The 21,589-nt window shown below is 45.7% G+C and overlaps 1 protein-coding gene across 6 annotated transcripts in view; it reads right to left on the bottom strand.

Moving 5' to 3' along the window:
- Positions 1 to 2,955: 2,955 nt before the first annotated feature.
- Positions 2,956 to 21,589, bottom strand: part of DYNC1I2 (dynein cytoplasmic 1 intermediate chain 2) — a 135,756-nt gene continuing 117,122 nt past the window's right edge. For all 6 annotated transcript variants that reach the window (XM_069733138.1, XM_069733133.1, XM_069733135.1 and 3 more), the window contains 3 exons: positions 8,666 to 8,806; positions 5,404 to 5,529; positions 2,956 to 3,797 (listed from right to left, as the gene is read on the bottom strand). In XM_069733138.1, coding sequence (XP_069589239.1) covers positions 3,684 to 3,797; positions 5,404 to 5,529; positions 8,666 to 8,806 — 381 coding nt within the window. In that variant the 3' untranslated portion in view covers positions 2,956 to 3,683. The remainder of the gene's footprint in view (positions 3,798 to 5,403; positions 5,530 to 8,665; positions 8,807 to 21,589) is intronic.

Raw genomic sequence — 21,589 nt, 5'->3', positions numbered from 1 at the left:
ATTGACTGCAATGTGCTAACGGATCGCTAACGTATGCCATTTTTGGCATGCGTCAGCGATGTGCCGATATTTTCGGACAGACCTCGAACGCTGCTTGCAGCGTTCAGGGTCCATTCTTCGCTAGTGCAGATCGGGCATCTGCGCTAGCGGGATTGCCAAACGCAATCCCTTTTTGGACATTGCGTTAGCGCAATCCGTTAGAAGATCCGCTAAACGGATTGCACTAACGCAATGTGAACCTAGCCTTAGGCTACTTTCACACTTCTGTTGGTACGGGGCCATCGCAAACCGTTGGCCCGACGGATGTTGTGCAAAATAGTGCACAACGTGGGCAGCGGATGCAGTTTTCAGATGCATTGGCTGCCCATTATGAGTTCCGGGGAGGAGGGGGCGTTTCGGCACGCATGCGCAGTCGAAAATGGCGGACGCGTCGCACAAAAAAACATTACATTGAACTTTTTTGTGACGACGGTCCGCCAATTACCGATGCATCCAGTGCACGACGTATGGAACGTGTGTGCATACGTCGCGATGCGACGGTAATACAAGTCTATGTGCAAAAAAACGCTTCCTAAGCCTCCGCCCTTGCCCTGTCTCCTAACTGCAGCCCTGTGTCTGTCCCCTTCCCCACCCAGGGAAGAGAGGCGCTACCGTGTACCGCAGTACACCAACCCGACAGACAGGGGAACAAAGACAAGGGTAAAAGTAAACTCCACTCACACAAATATACTCTCACAAATAACAGAGGTATTCACCAGGGTGCGAAGGATGGGGGGGGAAGAAAATAAGGCAGGTAAGGATGAGAAATTTCCAAGCGTACAAACCAAGCAACAGTCGCACAATAAACTCCTCCAGCTCTCCAGACACCAGCTCCTCACTACTCCAGGTCTATCCAGCAAGTGCTAACTCAGGCAAGGATCTGGCCAGAAGGCCTAGCTTTTATAGGAGAGAGGAGTGGCTAACTGAGCACAGCTGAAGCAGGGATTTCCACATGGCACATGGCATTTCTCAGCGGCGAAGCAGGAGCCATCAGACGCTGCGGTCTTCTGGTATTGCTCTGTCGCAGTAACTCTGACACTTTTTGATGATATTCTAATTTTGTGAGAAGCAACTATACTTTCTGTATAAATTTCTCTTAGTTTTTTTTATCCATCTTCTCAACTCATGCTCTGTGAAGCCAGAGCTGTCACGCAAAGAAGGGGAGGAAGGAGATTGAGGGAAAACAAGAAGGTTGGAAGAGATATGTAAATGACAGGCCCCGCCATGAATCGCCAAGCAGCGGGACTTAGTGTGAACAGTCATTCTGTACTGAGAGTCCCTTTAAAGCAGCTTTTGGCGGACATACCATCCCGATGTCCAGGAACTATCCCAGCTGTCTTTAATTTGCCAATCACTCTTAGGTGATAGTTCCTCTTCATCAGAATTCTGCCTGCACTATAGGTTCTGGAACCTTCGGCTTCTCACTTGCACCCAGCGTGCAGTACTCCTGCCATTCTACAAGCCTTAGCTAATACCATTTCTTCCTTTTATGCTTGTGCGTAATTTAACAGACAGGTGACGAGGGACAAACAAAGACCCTTCCTCACTACCTATAATCGATTTTTTTTCTGTGCTGTTGCAGACAGATTACACTTGACAGCGAGTTAAGCAGAGGATTTGTAGACTTCTCATATCTATAAAATAACAGTATGTACAGTCACCATTTAAAGGGCACCTGTCACCAGGTTATCCCCATATACAGTAGTGCCAGCACTGTACGCCCTCATATATATCAGTATTGTGTATATATGTCCTTATTGCACTCTGCAGAACAAAAAAAACAGCTTTTATTATACTCGCCTACAGCGCAGTTCGGCCCAATGGGTGTTGCTGATCTTGATCCGGCGCCTCCATCTTGTGATTGCTGTCCTCCATTCTACTCCTTGCTTCATGTGGATGATGTGCCCTACATCATCTACACAGTGTCCTCCATCGCGTTCCTTCGCAGGCGTACTTGTCTCTGCCTGCTGAGGGCATAGGTAAGATGGTAATGCTCATGTGCCGGGAAAAGCCACAGAGCACCGGCGAGTGCACTACGACACTTAGCTCTGCCCTCGGCCGGACAGAGAGGTGTATGCCTGCAATGGAGGACACCGTGGGATGCATCATCCACACGGAGCAAGAAGGACGACAGCGACCACAAGACGAGAGGAAGAGTCGGACCATGAACAATAGACAGGACCGCCCGTAGAGGACATATATACACCAGTGATAAACGCTGTATATGAGGGCTTACCGGTGTTGAGCATACTTTATACGGGAAAAACCTGGGGTGAGGATCTCATTAAATTAAAGTAAGCAGAGATCTTGAAAATGGAAAAAAAAAATATTATATGAATCTCGATCTACAAAGAATAAGTCATTTTTTGGAAACTGATATGATCCAAAACCAATAACTATTTCCATGCGTAAAATAAACATTATTAAACTCTGAATACTGCGCTAACGTCTGACTACTTTAGTCCACCTGTTTTGGTGTTGTGGAAAAAAAACCCCACATACTGCAGATTCCTCATAAATTACATGCGACTATCTTTCTCAGCGGAATTTCATAACCAGAAGGATTGTCCACAGTAGAGAGCCCCTTTAAAAGTAACTTTTAATGCTAATAAATATTGTTAAACTTATTTTATTACTTGTGATGACATTTTAATCGATCTTATTTTGTTGATTTATTACAAGCAGATTTGTAAATATTGGTAAAAAAAAATAAATTTCAACTCGTACATCAGTTTTATTGCAAATGGACCTTATTTGTGTTTCTATTTTTTTGTTGCGTTTACTGTTCAGTTTCCCATACGTACAGATCTACTAGACAAAATCTGTCCCAGAACGTAGCGAGCGCGCACCTGTACAGAAATCTAACAGTCACTAGTAAGTGATACCAGACAAAACACCAGACGCTCATTGGAAATATCAAGTTAGAAACATTTTGCTTTAATAAAATGGCAGACTAGATAACGGTATTAACAGAAAGTGTCCGCTGCATGCAGAAGTTCGTTGTGAGCGCCGGGAACGTGGCACATACACAGCGCTAGTTATAGTGCTATCCCGAGGGGTTAGGCTGAAAGTTTAAAAAATAGGATTTTTGTTAGTAAGGTAATGGATTATTTTAAAAAGTGGAAATTCAATGAGCAGCAGCTTGTCTGACGGTGAGGGTATAGAGAGGCGGACGATCGATACACATAGAAAAGGGAGCACGGGAGGACTGGAGACCAGAAGTGGAGGACGGGAGACCAGGAGTGGAGGACGGGAGACCAGGAGTGGAGGACGGGAGACCAGGAGTGGAGGACGGGAGTGGAGGACGGGAGTGGAGGACGGGAGTGGAGGACGGGAGTGGAGGACGGGAGGAGGGGAGTGGAGGACGGAAGGACTGGAGGACGGGAGACCAGGAGTGGAGGAATGGAGGACGGGAGTGGAGGACGGGAGGACGGAAGGACTGGAGGACGGGAAAATGGGAGGATGGGAGGACTGGAGGTACAAATAAAAAGGGACACTGCATTTGGTTGTAATGAAGTTTATAAAACATTGTAGTCCACAGATCCTATCCACATACGGCTTATTAATTTATCTTTTGCACAGATACATGCCATCGCTCCGGAGGGAACATCAGCTCTGCCGATGTCACACCTTCTATAGAACATTTAGCCAGGGATGCGATTCGCCGCTTCCTCCTCCGCATCGGCCCTGTTGGCATTGATTTCTGCAAGTGTTCTTGCAAAGCGCGTCCATTCGTCATTTCGAGGCACGGATATTTGCTGTGAAGTAAACAAAAGAATAAAAATCAACATCAAAAAAAGCAAATAGCCTTTCACTGTGGGCAATACAAAAACTAGCAAAAAGTTCCCACTAGATTCTTCACCATGGCTGCGATGCAGCGCAAATCTCCCATACAGGCTGTGCAGCCATTTATAGGGAATCCTTCAGCAGGTTTTTGCCATTTATTCTGAGAGCAGCATGATGTAGGGGCAGGGAGTCTGATTCCTGGGATATGTCACTTGTTCAGCAGCTTGGTGTAGTTTCAATATAATCAGTGATTTATCATTAGGACATAATCAGAGGGCAGGACTAGGTGTCTTGTGCCAGGCAGTCTAGCTAATCTGTGTAACCACACTCCCCCACAACTGATTGGCATCTTCCTGTGTACATTGTCAGAAGGCTGCTAATCAGGGGTGTGGGTGGGTTTATACAGAGCTGAGCATTTTGAGCACCGCTACACCTACAGCAGAGAAAACAGGGCTTTAATGAAAACTGCACCAAACAGCTAAGAGATACATTGCTGGAATCAGGATCTCTGCCCCTATATCATGCTGCTCTCAGATTACACAGGAAAAGAAACTGCTGACATATCCCTTTTAAATGAAAAAGCTGTCATATGGCAAGTGTACAGGATATTGACACCTTCGGTGGCAATTTTGTCTTTACTTAAATTAATTTATTTTGGGTTAAGAATGATTGGATTTAATTAAAATATTTTGGACGATTTAGCCTTTAGAGGACTTAATGCTTCACCCTACATTTACAGCTGCAAAAGGAGTTAACTGAGAATCTGTCAAACTAATTTTGAAGGAAGGGTTTACAGCGCTCATCTCTTTCCTCCAGCTCTGGTAAGACCACATCAAACTGAAGATGAGATTATTAATCAGAGATAAGAGCTGTAAATCCTGAGGATGAGTTCACTGATGGATTCTCAGTTAACTCATTTTGCAGCCAGTAATGAAATATTAAAACACAAGCCACTGTAAAAGCTAAACCACCAACATTCTTTAAAGAAACCCAAAAATTATTTGTAACCCAAAATTCATGCATTTAGGTAAAAAAAACAACAACAACGCACCGATAGTGTCCATACCCTTTAACTTGAAAACAGAGGATTATGACTAATGAACTTTTCCACTTTTTTTCTCTCCACAGTTAGTACAAAGTTTTGTGTACGGATTAATGTCTTGATATATCTGAATATATTGGGAGGACTTGTTGCAGATTTAGGCGGCTTACAGCACCATGGAAGTGGATGAAACGTTACCAATGTCATGTGCATGCTTTGGACATTCTCTGTTGTGACCACTAGGGGGAGTCTACCTGACAATAAAACAGTATGCAGAGAGCTCCCTCTAGTGGTGGCTGCAGGCATACAACACTTTATTGTTGAACTCTACAGTCACACTGGGGATTTTGAGCTCTATATGAGAAGAATGGAAAATCGGACACATATTCCAAAAAGCAGTTTTACCCCCTCAAAAACAGCACTTTGTTAAAAGTCCGACAATTTAAAGAGCATCAGAAAGCTTTTCCCCATACACTGTATTTATAATCACAGCCATTTCTGTACTCTAGTAAGAAGGCGATGGTGGAACAACTTACCTCTCCTACATCGTAGATAAAGATTTGTCCTTCAGAGTCTCCCACTGCGATTTCTCTACCAGAATGAGTCCATCTGACCCGATTGAGAGCCGGGTTCCCCTCTACTGTAATGCTGGCAGTAGGAACCTGATCATAACACAAGATATGAAAATTGTGAGATCTTTTGTTCAGATTGCGATATTTGTATGTTCCATGTGGGATGGGACAGAAAAGCTTCGGCGGCCGATCACTCCCCTGTATTCTTCACGACTCTGGGGGTAATATTCGCCATTTCCATCCACTTCTCTACATACACCGCAAACGTTCTGACATGGAACATATGATTACAATAATACACTAGTGTTTTCTGGAAATCTCTAAGATTGGACAAAAGCTTGCGCCGAGGCAAATACTATATTTTACCTTGATATTAATGATCGAAACTATAATTATCTTTGCATCAATTCACATCTATTATATTAGTCAAACACAATTACAAAATAATAAGTGTTAATGAGTCCTGGAGAGTCTCTCGGCAAACTGCTTGTTAACCACTCGAGGTGAGAAAATAAAAGCACGATCAGACCAATCTTCATGGGCAGATGAGAATGCTGCAATTAGTTCATTCCCAGGCGAGTAACTGACGTTTATACTAATTTCTCCAATATAAAATCCTATTTCAGGCAAAATATACTGTACGGATTTCTCTGTAATGGAATTCAATGGCCACAATTAATTACTAATAAAGCGTAAAGAGTCTGCCCCCAAAGAGCAAAAGATTTATACAGGGCACATAGCCACAATAAATATCATACCAGGTGTATACACACTAAAGTTATATTTGCAGAAAAATCTACTTTTTTGTAATATGTAAATGACGGAGCATTGGCGAACCCGCGGCACAACCTACAGCCTGACGCACCCGCGGCGCAACCTACAGCCTGACGCACCCGCGGCGCGACCTACGGCCTGGCGTATCCGCGGCACAACCTAAGGCCTAGCGCGACCTACGGCCTGGCGTATCCACGGTACAACCTAAGGCCTGGCGCGACCTACGGCCTGACACACCCGCAGCGCGACCTACGGCCTGGCGCAACCGTGGCACGACCTAAGGCCTGGCGCACACACAGCGCGACCTACAGCCAGGCGCACCCACGGCGCAACCTACAGCCTGGCACACCCACGGCGCAACCTACAGCCTGGCACACCCACGGCGCAACCTACAGCCTGGTGCACCCACGGCGTGACCTACAGCCTGGCGCCACGACCTAAGGCTTGGCACACCCACAGTGCAACCTACAGCCTGGCACACCCACGGCGCAATCTACAGCCTGGCGTAGCCATGGCGCGACCCATAGCCTGGCGCACCCAAGGCGTGACCTACAGCCTGGATCACCCACAGCGCAATCTACAGCCTGGCGCACCCACAGCGCAACTTACAGCCTGGCGCACCCACAGCGCAACCTACAACCTGGCACACCCACGGCGCAACCTACAGCCTGGAGCACCCACGGCGTGACCTACGGAATGGCGCCACTGCGACGCGACCTACGGCTTGATGAGCAGGTACATCCTCCAATTTGCTTATTAAGCACAGTCCCTTATCTACACATACAATGTGCTGCAGACCCGCTCTGACACCTGCCTCCTGTTGGTCTGCGGTCACACTCCGGTCAGGAGAGCTGCCGGCCAGTCCTGAGAATCTCAATCCAATTTATACGGCTGTCTGACTGCGCCCTAGCAATCATATCAGGCATTTACATTTTAAAGGGGCCAAGTCACTTCTATAAATGATTTAGCAGTTTAATTTGCACATTGGAGGTGCGAGGCTCCTTTAATGCCATAGCGGGATTCACATATAGCTTCATTAGTCCTGCACATAATACAGATCCTATGATCATTGCTCTTTTTATTTCTAGTGACGCTCAATTGCTTTCTTAGGCATACAGCTCAGGATATAGAACCTCTGGCCTGAGCAATAGTGATGAGCGAACGAGCTGGGATAAGGCGTTATCCGAGTCTGCTTGAATAATGTGTTCGAGTCCCAGCGGCTGCATTTCCTGTTTGTTAGACAATCCCTGCATGTGTTGAGGCTGTCGTACAGCCGTGAGACATGCATCCGCGGAGATTTGAACATATTATTCGAGCATGCCGAAGACATTCTTTCAGCACCGGAGCATGCTCAGATAACACCTTATCCCAGCACGTTCGCTCATCACTACAGAGTAAGCATTTAAATGGACGATGGGGGATCTCAAGACCGGGATATCCACCAATCTAAAACTAAGTAAAAGGGACAGATAAAAGATTTGGCAAATGTTTAGTTAATCTAGGTAGGCATGTGCATGTAGACGGATACCAAGTTCCTCAATGCACAGTGGGCAGGGTTCACATGTCGTGTGCCACTACGGTAAGTGGGTCCGCTGAGGCTTATATCTGAACCCCTGCAAAATGGGATTTGGGTGTAAGGAACTAGTTGAGGTGGGCAGCAAGATGTAATCGACTAGGTCTTGGTGCCTGCCTCCAACAGGCGGATAGAGCCGAAAATTATGCACGAGAGTACACAGTAACTACATCATTATAGACAATGGCCCCATCAGCGCACACACCCAAATCCAGTTTCACAGGGGTTCAGACGTAAACCTCCGACGTAGCCACGGACCACAGTGGTAACCGCTATGTGAACCCTGCCTTAGAGACAAGTCGTCCGAGTCAGTCGATTTCAATGGAATAAGCCGGTCAGCTCAGGGCCTCCCAACTCGACCCTGATAGATGAAGACATGATAGGAAGGATCTGGCTTGTTAAATATCAAAGCTCGATCCTTTTGTTTTCCCAGGTGATAAGACATAAAGCAGTGGCGGTATATGGCAAAGTCTGGAGAGATAGGTGTACGGGCACATTATGGCTTACAGAAAACAGAGATGAGCTCTATTAGGTGTCCTGACACTTTTGCAGCACATAACGCTATATTGTATCGAAGTCTGAACTCTAGTTCTGGCTTGTTACATATTATGGTAGTCTGCTGAGAATCAGAAGTCCTAGGTAGCTGTTCTCCATGAACCTCTCCAGTAGAAACTGAGCCCGTGCACCTTGCAATATCTGTAATTGGCAGAGATCTGTACTCAACCTTAATTATGAATGTATATATCAATTCTCATCGATAACCATCATATACTCGCCATCAAAAGCGGGACATAAATTGATCTCCAAGACGGATCTCATTTTTAGAAGGACTGTGTTCCTTTGACCCGAGTACAGTCCTCTATGTTGCCACCTTCTTACCTCTGTATCGTTGTTGAGGTTCCACAGATCCAATCGTCCCACTCCATCCACACAAGCAAACAGGGCGGGATGAGTGGGAGACCACATGACGTCATAGACGTAGTCAGAATTGTCCTCAAATGAATACAAAGGCTTGTTATTCTACAAGACAAAGGCAAAGTAAAAAAAAAAAAAAGAGTGAATAAAAAGGAGTAAGGAGTCAAAAGGCAGTATGAAACAATAGTCATGAAGGTAGGACAGTACAATAAAAGAAGTTATCCTCCATTAGGGTACCGTCACACAGTGGCATTTTGATCGCTACGACGGCACGATCCGTGACGCTCCAGCATCGTAACAATATCGCTCCAGCGTCGTAGACTGCTGTCGCACTTTGCAATGTACTATGCTGGAGCGATAATTTCATGATGTATGTGCGATGTAGAAGCCGTTGGTTACTATGCGCACATCGTATACAATATCGTGCACACCTTTGTTACACCATGCGATCATGCCGCCACAGCGGGACATTAGACGACGAAAGAAAGTTTCAAACGATCTGCTACGACGTACGATTCTCAGCGGGGTCCCTGATCGCAGTAGCGTGTCAGACACAGCGAGATCGTAACTATATCGCTGGAACGTCACGAATCGTGCAGTCGTAGCGATCAAAATGCCACTGTGACGGTACCCTTAGAGTTAAAGGGATAATCAAGTTGCTGATAATCAAAAGTGAATACACATTAATGATCTGTGTTTGAGTCTACATGGTTACCACCATCTGTGCATAAAGAGATAAACGGGCATTTGATCAAGCATACGACCCAGGAAAGTGAGAGCCATGATTAGGACAACTGCTCTGGAAGCTTCCTATAGTGGGGGGCAGCGGTAATTTTACAGGACGGATAACAGATCAGGTCCTGAGAGGGAAAGGGGAGGAGATGAGCAGCTAACTATTGTATAGAATTCAATGGGCTGGAGAGAACCGACTGGAATGTTAGGAGTTAACTCCCCTCATGGAATGTAACTACTGTGTGTGTACTTGCAGGCTCTGGTGGCTGAGCTCCTTGGAAACCAGCTGTACACTAAGTTAAGGTAAAAACAGTCATTGTAGGAGAACAGCAGCAAACAAGAAAGGCAAGTCAATTGCAAACTTGCTTATATTCATGCTGACTTATTAAAGCAATTATATCACATCAGAAAACCCCTTTAATAAGTCTGTTAGCCATAATCATTAAGTAAGAAACGAAGGAGTAGGAGGAGGTAAATCCAAGTGAAAATTAATGTAATCATGCCGTTTATTAGGTAGTGGAATGATATTTGGGTGGCTTTAGTGAGGTTTATTAAAAAAAAAAAACAAATTCTACAAATAGTCTCGGTCAAAACTATTTTACTGATTTGTGTTCACAGCTTGTGACGCAACTATTTGTTACACTTCAGCTGGTTGACTTCAGTGTCAAGTATCAGAGTGACCACAATACAGGTGACAACAAAAGTGGTCATTCCAAGGTGCGAGTTCTCATAGTGGACTTGTAATTATCGTTAGCTTTTTTAATTAGAGGTGTTTTATGGGACTATCATATCGACCCTCTATCGGGATAGAATGGGTTGCATTGCATCTCCGCCATTTATTTCCATGACAGCGCTGTACATATTGTGGCAGCTGTGCCAGATATTGCAGCTTAGGTCCCATTTATCTAAAGACCTGTCACCAGTCCAAAAGTGGGCAGTTTTTGCCATTATTTCATTCCCGATGCTCTCCTGAGCATTCCGTTTTTTGTTTTTTTTTCGTGAATCCACCATATGGCTCCACAAGATAAGAGTTTTTATTTAGTGCTCGTTTTTATGTTCTTTACTAAAGGGGAGGCGCTCCCAGGGTGCAAATACAGCCTAAAGACGCGCCCCAGAGGATCATGCGAGCCACACCCCTGCGGTAAGGACCATACAAAAGAGCACTAAATAAAGCCCATATCTCTAGAAATGTATGGCAGATTAAAAAAAATAAATAACACTAAGTACACAGGGGAGTGACAGCAATAAACTAAAATAAATCATTTGAACAGATCACATAAGCCGCTTCAATTATCGGATGGTGGGGCTTCCAGAAAGTCGGATACCGGCCAGCAGGCTGGGACTGGCCAACAGGAGAATCCTCCGGTAGGCCAACGTGAAGGAGTGAGGATAAGCAACGGTATTACCCTACATCTATTCCAAAGGAAAACAAACTAGCCAAATTAATATTACACAGAAGCAAAAGTTAATATTGTGTACCAAGGACAGGTTATTTTTGCATGTGGTTGGATAGTGGGACCCCAAGAATCAATGTTATTGGTGGGCCTTTGCCCACCCAGTCTGACACTGCCTGCCAGTATGTTATTAATGTCTAATTTTAGCGGATATCCTTATTATAAAAGTTTAAAAACGCTGTATACTAGTAAGCCTTGCCTTTTTTTTTCTCCACTAAAGTTGCATTCTAGTGTGCTAATGAACGACCAATAAGGCTAAAAAAAAAGCTTGTAGATTTTATCCGGCATTCAGAGTTGGCCATTAGTGATGAGCGACGGTGCCCACATAAGGCGTTATCCGATAAGGCTCGTGTGATAACTGAGTGTCTTCGGTGTGCTCGAAAAATATGTTCAAGTCCTCGCGGCCACACCATAAGCAGGGATACTGGTATGTGTTGCGTCTATCGAACAGCCGCAAGAAACGCAGCCGCGGGGACTCGAACATATTTTTCGAGCACGCCGAAGTCACACGGTTAGCACCAGAGCATGCTCAGATAACGCTTTATCCGAGGAGGTTCGCTCATCACCATTAGCAATGTATCATATATAACTAGGCAGGATTTACATTACTGAGTCTGGGGCGACTAGTTCCTTATAGGAACAATAATGGAGGACGGTAAAGGACAAGTCAAGTGCTTTCACTTAATGGTCACGTGTTTTTATAGTAGATGCATTTTTTTTTTTTTTTTTTTTAGGAAGGGTGGGATTGTTGATCAGACACAGGAGAGTACTGCAATCAGTGTCATTTCGACGGTTCATCAGACATAATGATATCATGAATGGCAGACACCACATTGTAACTACACGGTAATGTTACCATATGGAGTGATAATCCCCATTTAAAAAGTGCAGTAAAAGCCCAGACCGGACTCAGAAAGGCGTTTTATTTTGGTCATGTAGTAAAAAAAACCTTTTCTTTTTTCCCCATAGAGGCAATATTTTCTAGGAGGATGATTATTGGTTTCTTATCTGTTGAGTAGAGGAATAGCGGTTTTGAGTGCAATGTGTATGTAGTATGGAGGTTTATTTGACTAAAGCAGCGCTAATACTTACATTTGACGATTGCTACCTTCCCCTGGTTTTCTGCCTAATTACCTCCTTCACAAAGTACTGATATTGCCACACTTACAAACAATTTATTGAAGGAATTGCCGAAGTGAGTGACAGGTGAGCATCATGCGGTATTATTCTGTCTAAAATGCGCTTTTTCTGCCTAATGATTATAGAGAAATATCTTTTATGCACACACTAAACATTTTTGAATGTCATCTTTCGGTAAAATTATTTTCTCAAAAGCTTGTCAGGAAAGCGAGAAGTATAATATCGGGAGATTTTTTTTTTTTTTATATATATATATATATATATATATATATATATATATATATATATATATATATATTTATATATTTATTTTTTTACAATCAGGCTCCGATGAGCGACTGTACAGAGACTCGTGTGCCTGCGAACACAACAAGCAATTTCCAATTAACAATTCTTGCATTTACAAAACTATAATTAAAGATAATTTGTATTCGCACTTCCTCGGATTTATACATTTTATTTATACGGACGACTTCACAACCTGAAATCGGTTTCTCTTTCTCAGCCAAACTTTTTTTTATTCCCTTCTCAAAAAATAGAATTATTTAATTTCGAACCACTTACAGGATTGTTAATTAATGGAGAAATGGGAACGCAACTCCTGGGGTTCCGAACAATTCAGCATTAGGCAAGAATAAAAATTGATTTGTGCTGAAAAACACATTTCGGGGGGGAAAAAAGTATTCTTCTAATTAAAAAGGTGCCGACCTGACTTCACAGCTTTTATGAAATTATAACAGCACAGAAAATTAAGAAAGCTTAACCCAAAAAGGTATAATTAACGGAGGGGCCGGGTAGGAGTTAAAAAAAACAGTAAGTTTTCATGTTACTGCCTGCCCTCCACTGGCTTTTTAAGGCACCTGCTTCTCTTTGCTGGTGCTTCTAGCGCCAGGTTGGCATCAAGGCAGGGTCTGACATTAAGACAAGTGCTGCCTCATGTGACTGGATGGGCATGGCGAGTGAGTGAGGTTTTGTTTGCTTTTATACCCCTTTCCTAACATACCGAACTCCCCAAAATTCAGTCTTTTGCTAAAACCTGCGAATTTTGGGAAATTTTGGTAAAATTCAATTTACTTACAATCAATTCACCGAGAGCAGAGTCAGGCTCACTGCCATTAGGAAATTTGATATACCGTATATTTACCTTCCAGAAAATAAATAGCAACTGATAATCCAGTATACTGGCTTTCTTGCTGGTACTAATGCTAAGGTACAGCATGTTTTATAGGTAAGAGCTGCTTTTAACACCATAATGTTGATATATATCTGGGCACCTCCTGCTTGATCAGTGTCTGGACAGAGCAAAGTTCAGTAATATTTACCACATTTTTCAGACTATAAGGCTCACCCCAAGATTAGACAGCGGAAATTAGGAAGAGCATGTGTTCGGCTAATTGGAACATCACTGGCGGTATAAAGTAGTGGAGGGGTCAATATTGCTAATTTTAAAGCAATAGGGTAGAAAAGGAGGTAACAGTTCTGTATGGTTAGTGTTTATCTGAAGCTTGTGTATTATACACAAATAACTTTACAACACATTATGTACACATCACTGCTGCAGCACGCACCTCAGCTACAACACAGCTGCTGCACGCAACACAGCTGCGGCACGCAACACAGCTGCGGCACGCAACACAGCTGCGGCACGCAACACAGCTGCGGCACGCAACACAGCTGCGGCACGCAACACTGCTGCGGCACGCAACACAGCTGCGGCACGCAACACAGCTGCGGCACGCAACACAGCTGCGGCACGCAACACAGCTGCGGCACGCAACACAGCTGCGGCACCGCTTTTTTTTTTTTCATGGACCATGGGAACATATACTCAAGTGTGTGTGTTTTTTTTCCGCTATCACGGCTGAAAAGGGCCAATAGAAGTTCATGGGTGGGTGGAAAAAGATTTTTGTGTACTCACCGTAAAATCTCTTTCTCTTAGCCTCTAATTGGGGGACACAGGACCATGGGTGTTATGCTGCTGTCCACTAGGAGGCGACACTATGCATAATCTGAAAAAGATTAACCGTGGCTCCTCCTCTGCAGTATACACCCCTGGACGGCGTCAGCCTTCTCCAGTTTTGTGCAAAAGCAGTAGGAGGAACGTAACATCAATAACATAACCATGCCTATAAGAAGGCCACTATGTACGACCTCAAGAAAACAATATGAGAACTCAACAGTAACAATGGCCCGGAAAGGGCAACAGCGTGGGAGCTGTGTCCCCCAATTAGAGGCTAAGAGAAAGAGATTTTACATTGAGTACACAAAAATCTCCTTTACTCTGTCGCCTCACTTGGGGACACAGCACCATGGGATGTCCCAAAGCAGTCCCTGGGTAGGAAGCAATGGACGAATATTGTGCAGACAGGCCCCTACCTAAAGCCTCTGAAGAAAAGTCCTTACTTGCGGCTTGGTAGCAATGCACCTTTGAAAAAGCACTGAGAGGGCTGACACCTGGCTCTTAAGCGAGCCCAGGGACAGCCTGGCCTCCAGACCCGATTGGAAAAAACCAAGTGGTCGTTGGAACTCCCTCTTGCTTGATCTTCCTCACCACTCTGGATATCAGTGGGAGAGGTGGAAAAATGTACAGAAGCTGGAACTGGGTCCAGTCCTGAACCAGAGCGTCTGCTCCGAGCGACCGCGGATCGTGTGCTCTGGCCATGAAGTTGGAGACCTTGGCATCGAATTGGGATGCCATTAGGTGCACATCCGGGGTCCCCCAGCGATGGCAGATCTGGCGAAAAATTTCGGGATGGAGAGACCACTCTCCCGAGTCTATTCCTTGTCAGCTGAGGAAGTCTGCTTCCCAGTTGTCCAGACCCGGAATGTGGACCGCCGAGAGAAACGACCCTGTGTCCTCCGCCCAGTGGAGGATGTGTGACACTTCTCGCTTCGCCTGGGTACTGTGGGTCCCCCCTTGGTGATTCACATATGCCACAGCCGTGGCATTGTCCAACTGTATTCTGATGTGAGAGGATGGAAGGCCCTCAATGCGAGGAGGATGGCACGAATTTCCAGGATGTTGTTGGGCATGGCCGCATCCCCCGGGGACCACTTGCCCTGTGGTGTGGGTGCACCGCACCCGAAACCAGTCAGGCTCGCATCGGTGGTCAGAACCTTCCATTAACCTGTGAGAAACGATTTCCCCTTTGCTAGCGAGGTTGGCTTGAGCCACCAGTGCAGGGACCTCGTGGTTGACGACGTTTAGCCGAAACTCCCTGTCGAGAGAGAAAGGGTTCTTGTCCCAGGACTTGAGGATGGCTAGTTGGAGAGGCCTGAGGTGAAACTGGGCAAAAGGGACCGCTTCTATTGCTGCCTCCATCCTGCCGAGGACTCTCATGGCAAACCGGAGAGATCGAGGGGGTTTGCGGAGGAGGGTGCGAAGTCCTAGGCTGAGAGCCAGTGCCTGGTCCTTGGGAAGTAGCACTAGACCCCTGGAGGTGTTGAATAGCATTCTCAGGAAGGTCAGAGACTGACTCGGGGTTGGTGATGACTTTTGTAGGTTGACTTACCAGCCCATGCGGCTCAGAGTGATTGAGACGCTGAGCTCGCAGTCCTTGAAGGTGGGAGCCTTGATGAGTAGATCGTCCAAGTATGGAATGACTACTATGCCTCTGGAGTGCAGGACATCGATGGTGGCTGCCATGACTTTGGTAAACACTCTGGGAGCCGTGGCGAGTCCGAACGGGAGAGCCACGAACTGGTAGTGGTCCTGGTCGATTGCGAACCTGAGAAATCTCGTATGGGTGGGTGCAATCAGTATATGTAGGTATGCGTCTTGTATGTCTATGGAGGCGAGATATTCTCCCTTCTCCATGGACGCAATGATGGACCGAAGGGACTCCATGCGGAAGTGACGGACCCGTACATATTTGTTTAGTTGTTTTAGGTTCAGTATGGGCCGCACGCCGCCTCCTTTCTTGGGGACTACGAATAGATTGGAGTAGAACCCTCGGAAGCGCTCGGCCGTTGGGACCGGTACTATGACTCATGCTTGAAAAAGCAAGGAGACCGCTTGTCGGAAGGCACGAGCCTTGGCTGGTGGTTTTGGGGGGACAGAGAGGAAGAATCGGTCTGGTGGGTTGGAGGTGAACTCTATCTTGTATCCGGAAGACACTAGTTCCCTGACCCACTAGTCTTCTGTAATAAGCAGCCAGACTTGATGAAAGAGCAAAAGTCGTCCGCCTATGGGTGTGGTGTCTTCCGGAGTCCAGGAGTCATGATGAGGAGAAAGTCTGAGATGTTCCTCCTCTGGGCTTAGACTGGCTTGCTTTTGACTGCCAGGTCTTGTCCGACCTTTGCGTCGATCGTGAATTGTCCCTGTGTGGGGAACGGTTACGATTTTGTGCTGGACGCGAGACGGACCAGCTCGAGGAGTTCCGAAAGGATCGAAATCGAGTTTGGTTACGCTTCTTGTAAGTGCGTTTAGGTTTCAGTTGGGGAAGAGAGGTACTCTTACCCCCAGTGGCGTTGGATATCATCATGTCCAACTGTTCACCGAAAAGTCACCCACTGAGGAAGGGAAGGTGCGTGAGGGACTTCTTTGAGGCTGCGTCCGCTTTCTATTCCCGCAGCCAGAGGATACGCCGAATTGTGATGGAGTTTGATGCTATCCCCGCTACATCCCTTTGGTGAATCCAGAGCTGCATGAAGCATGTAATCTGGTACGACTGCTATTTGAACCGCTTGGTCTGACAGCTCAGGAGCGGATGCTTGGAGGCCAGCTTGTAAATTTTTGGCCCAGGCCAGCATGGCCTTGGCAGCCCAAACTGAAGCTAACGCGGGAGCCAGGGATGCCGCTGCAGCCTCGAAAATTGAACAAGCCATGCGTTCTCCCTGCCGGTCTGCTGCATTCCTGAGGGTTGAGCTATCTGGCAGTGAAAGGAGGGTCTGTGCTGCTAGTCTAGAGACTGGGGGGTCCACTTCGGGTGGGTCTGTCCATTCCTTGGTATCCTTCTGCGGGAAGGGGTACCTCGCCTCCAGATATTTGCGATTAGCGAATTTTTTCCTCAGGCTGTGAGAGCTGCTTTTTAAGGATCGCCTTAAACTCTGGGTGGTTAGAAAAAACCTTAGGCGGGTGGGGGGATTGGGATCAGGGACCCCTCCGTTTCCTTGTCTGAGTCGGAGTCACAGATGCCTTTCAAATCCTGTGCATCACTGAGGCGTCCCCTGCTGGGTGAGCTGGGGTGGAGGCCTTCGCTGGTCGGGGATTGCAGAGATCTGCATTGTCTGCCCCTGAAAGGGGACGGTCTAGATGACCTGGAACTACGGTGTCTCTCCCTAGAGGGGGATGACCGTGTGCTATGGGATGAAACAGATGGTCTTGACCTATGGGTCCGCTTGCTTAATGACCTAGACGTGGATGTGCCAGGGTCGTCCTGTCCCTGAGTCAAGCTCTCCCTTTGCTGGGTAACGGTGATAGCCGAGGCATGACTCTGCAGAGCCTGAAGCAATGTGGAGGTTAGGTTATCTATAGACCGCGTCAGATTACGACATCTGAGTGACCCATTCCAGCGTGGCATTAGACATGCATAAAAGCAGTCTCTGGTTCTCTTGGACCTTTAGCCCGGCATAGTGCACAGAGTGCAGAAGGGCTGGCTATGCAGAGGACCTTACAGGGGTAGCTATGCAGCGGAACCTATAGGGGAGCCCTATAGGGAATATGGATTCACAGCCGAGTAAAACAGCCCAGCTGTGATCTTACCCCAACAGTTTGCCCCTAGGTCCAGTGCCGAAGATCCACAGTCCTGTGCCCCCGGAGACTGGCTGGCCTGGTCCTGCTGACCGGGAAATGCAGGGTTAATCCTTGCTGCAGTAGAAATGGCCGCCGAGGAGAAGAGGAAGGGGGAGAAGGGGGTGGAGAGCTGAGAAAAAAGGCGGCAAAGCTGTGTAAAAACGCGCCCTTTCTGTCTCGATCCGCCTGTTCTATGACACTGTAGAGTGTCATATTTGTCATCCGGGGGCGGGACGGTGGTGGAGAGGAGGTGGCGGCTTCAGCTAGGCCAAAGCCGCGGCCTAAATTAGATGCCTGATGCCCAGAAAGGCTCCAAGCCGGGGCGAAAGTCCAGGAGGGGGTCAGATCTGAACCGGACGCCCCCGGATTTAAAAGCAGGATAGCGGTGGGGCTATAAGCGGAAGGGTGTCCCTGTGAGGGGTCCCCGAGGCAGTGTAGAGCTGGTGCTGCCGCAGAGACAGGGGCGCAGGGAGCCCTGTGTCTCTATTGTGCCATGCCTGCCTGCACTCACCCCCGGCCCCGACAGGAGCGCGCACCTGGGCTGGGGTCCCTGGATGCAGGCGCAGTGTGCTGGCCCATTGCTGGGAGCTGCAGAGTGCTGCCTGTACAGGCCCTACTTGAGGCGTCTAAATCTAATGCCCCAAGAGAGGGATTAGGGAGGGTGCTGCTGTCACTTTCAGGGGGTTTTATCCTTGCCTCGACCCAGAAACCAAGGAGGGGAGGGGGGGGTCTCGACTTCGAACCAGCACCCGAGGGACTGGGGAAGGAGCGACATGAGGAATAGCCATCTCGACTTCAACCAGGCACCCCGTAATAGGGGGCTGAGGAAGGAGCCATGCCGGGAGTCTCACAGGAGACCCACTTTTCTTCATCTGTAATCCGTCGGGGAAAAAACGGAGTTGAAAAAAAAAAATTTAGGTGTGCCTCTTATGCGACACTAAGCAAAAACTGGAGAAAGCTGACGCTGTCCAGGGGTGTATACTGCAGAGGAGGAGCCACGGTTAATCTTTTTCAGATTATGCATAGTGTCGCCTCCTAGTGGACAGCAGCATAACACCCATGGTCCTGTGTCCCCCAATGAGGCGACAGAGTAAAAAGATACAATAAACAGATGGCATCAGTGTACAATCTGTGTGCTGTACATATTTAAAATTACAAACAGGAGACTTGTAGTTTATTTATCCATCAGTGAAAAATACTGATGATACGCCGATTGTAAAAATGGACAAACGGGCCATACACTGACCCAAAACACTGATGACATCGGTACCATTCTATCATGTAAGCGTTTAAAACAAGAACGTATGAATGAGGCCTTAAACACACTTTTTAGCAAGATTTTCTCTTGCTAAAAAGTGTGACTATAGCCCAAGAAATATGGTACATATTTGCCATTGCATGTACAGCACAAACAATCTGTAAAGATACTGTTGGTGCTTACATCAGTCGCTGTTCCCAGAGGGGCTCATAATCTAATTTGTCTGTCTATCTAACACACATCAGGGAAGTTTTAATACCAGCTAAAACAACCTATCAGTATGTTTTTGGAGTGTGGGAGGAAAAAGTATCTGGAGAAAACCCACGCAAACACGGAGAATAATATATACAATATCTCCATACAGATATGCATTCTGTGAAGAGTGGTTTTCATGCCAGGTGATGTATAGTAACAAACAGTAAAAAATAAAAAAAATAAAAATTTTAAAAAATCTTCCATATTGCAATAGCATAGGTTTTATGCCATAGTTGTGATAAGTTGAAAGTGTACTTTACAATAACATAGTAACATAGTTAGTAAGGCTGAAAAAAGACATTTGTCCATCCAGTTCAGCCTATATTCCATCATAATAAATCCCCAGATCTACGTCCTTCTACAGAACCTAATAATTGTATGATACAATATTGTTCTGCTCCAGGAAGACATCCAGGCCTCTCTTGAACCCCTCGACTGAGTTCGCCATCACCACCTCCTCAGGCAAGCAATTCCAGATTCTCACTGCCCTAACAGTAAAGAATCCTCTTCTATGTTGGTGGAAAAATCTTCTCTCCTCCAGACGCAAAGAATGCCCCCTTGTGCCCGTCACCTTCCTTGGTATAAACAGATCCTCAGCGAGATATTTGTATTGTCCCCTTATATACTTATACATGGTTATTAGATCGCCCCTCAGTCGTCTTTTTTCTAGACTAAATAATCCTAATTTCGCTAATCTATCTGGGTATTGTAGATCTCCCATACCCTTTATTAATTTTGTTGCCCTCCTTTGTACTCTCTCTAGTTCCATTATATCCTTCCTGAGCACCGGTGCCCAAAACTGGACACAGTACTCCATGTGCGGTCTAACTAAGGATTTGTACAGAGGCAGTATAATGCTCTCATCATGTGTATCCAGACCTCTTTTAATGCACCCCATGATCCTGTTTGCCTTGGCAGCTGCTGCCTGGCACTGGCTGCTCCATGTAAGTTTATCATTAACTAGGATCCCCAAGTCCTTCTCCCTGTCAGATTTACCCAGTGGTTTCCCGTTCAGTGTGTAATGCCATATTAAGAAATAGATTATGGAAGAAACTAGCAAAAGTGTGCAGTGGATGCGCTATACATTTTGCATAACAAAGGAACTCTGAGACGATGACCGTTGAATAAATTGACAAGCGGTAAAATTTCAAATGTGAAGAACTGGTCAACCTTAACTTTAATATACGGTAATTTATAGAGAAAATATTGGATACTATTGACTAGTGGGGTTATGAATCAAAAATAACTGGAAAAAAAACAACAAAATTTAGATGTGAAAGATAAAAATTAACTTTTAATGCAGGTATTGAGTCTAGGGAATCTATTGCAGAGTTCACTTAGAGAGCACGGTAATGTTTGTTGATTGTATTTTTAATACCGTAACTTGCATTAAAAGTTAATTTTTATCTTTCACATCTAAGGCTGGTTTCACATTTGCGTTTTTTGCCGCTGCGTTTTAGCGCAAAAAACGCATGCGTTTTTTCCCTATACTTGTGTCTTTTCTATGCATGCGTTGTGTTGCAGAAATGCAACACGTAGTAATTTCTAGCGGCGTTTTTTTGCCGCAAAAAAACCTATTGCTGTCTATGTAAACGCATGCGTTTTTAAGCACATGCGTTTGCATGCGTTTTAATAGAAAAAGACAAGAATACACACTGATAAGCCAACCCCAAACCCTAACCCTTACCCTAACCCTAAGGGATCCTAACCCTAACCCTAAGGGTTAGGGTTAGGATCCCTTAGGATTAGGGTTAGGATCCCTAGGGTTACTGGGGATCCTAACCCTAACCCTAGCTATTTCTGTTTAAAGTGGATTTTCTTGTTGATTTTGATGATTGGCAGCTGTCACACACTTCTCATCATGCGTTTTAAAAACGCAAACGCAGGAAAAAACGCATGTAAACACGTCAAAACGCCGCGTTTGTATTAAAACATGCAAAAACGCATGCGTTTAAAAAATGCGGCGTTTTAACGCATTTACATGCGTTTTTTTCACCACATGTTTTTGCGTTTAAAACGCTGCGTTTTTAAACGCAAATGTGAAACCAGCCTAAACATTGTTGATTTTTTTTCCAGTTAGTTCTTTTTAATATAATTGATGCCAAGGTTTAAAATGCAAGGTATGGAGGTTTCTGATATAAACCCTTGAGAAAGCTTGATAAGGCGAAACCAGATGGATTATGTACAATTGACGTTTCAGCTGATTCTCTGGTTAGAATACACGGCTATCTAAAACAAAGCTGGAATAATGCTTTGGAAAAGGATCAGAACAGTTGTGAAAGCGGACCTCTATTGGACCAAAGGAGCATCCGTAG

The sequence above is a fragment of the Ranitomeya imitator genome, chromosome 7, assembly GCF_032444005.1.
Source record: "Ranitomeya imitator isolate aRanImi1 chromosome 7, aRanImi1.pri, whole genome shotgun sequence".
Classification (NCBI taxonomy): domain Eukaryota; kingdom Metazoa; phylum Chordata; class Amphibia; order Anura; family Dendrobatidae; genus Ranitomeya; species Ranitomeya imitator.
This window is presented reverse-complemented; position numbering and strand designations above follow the sequence as displayed.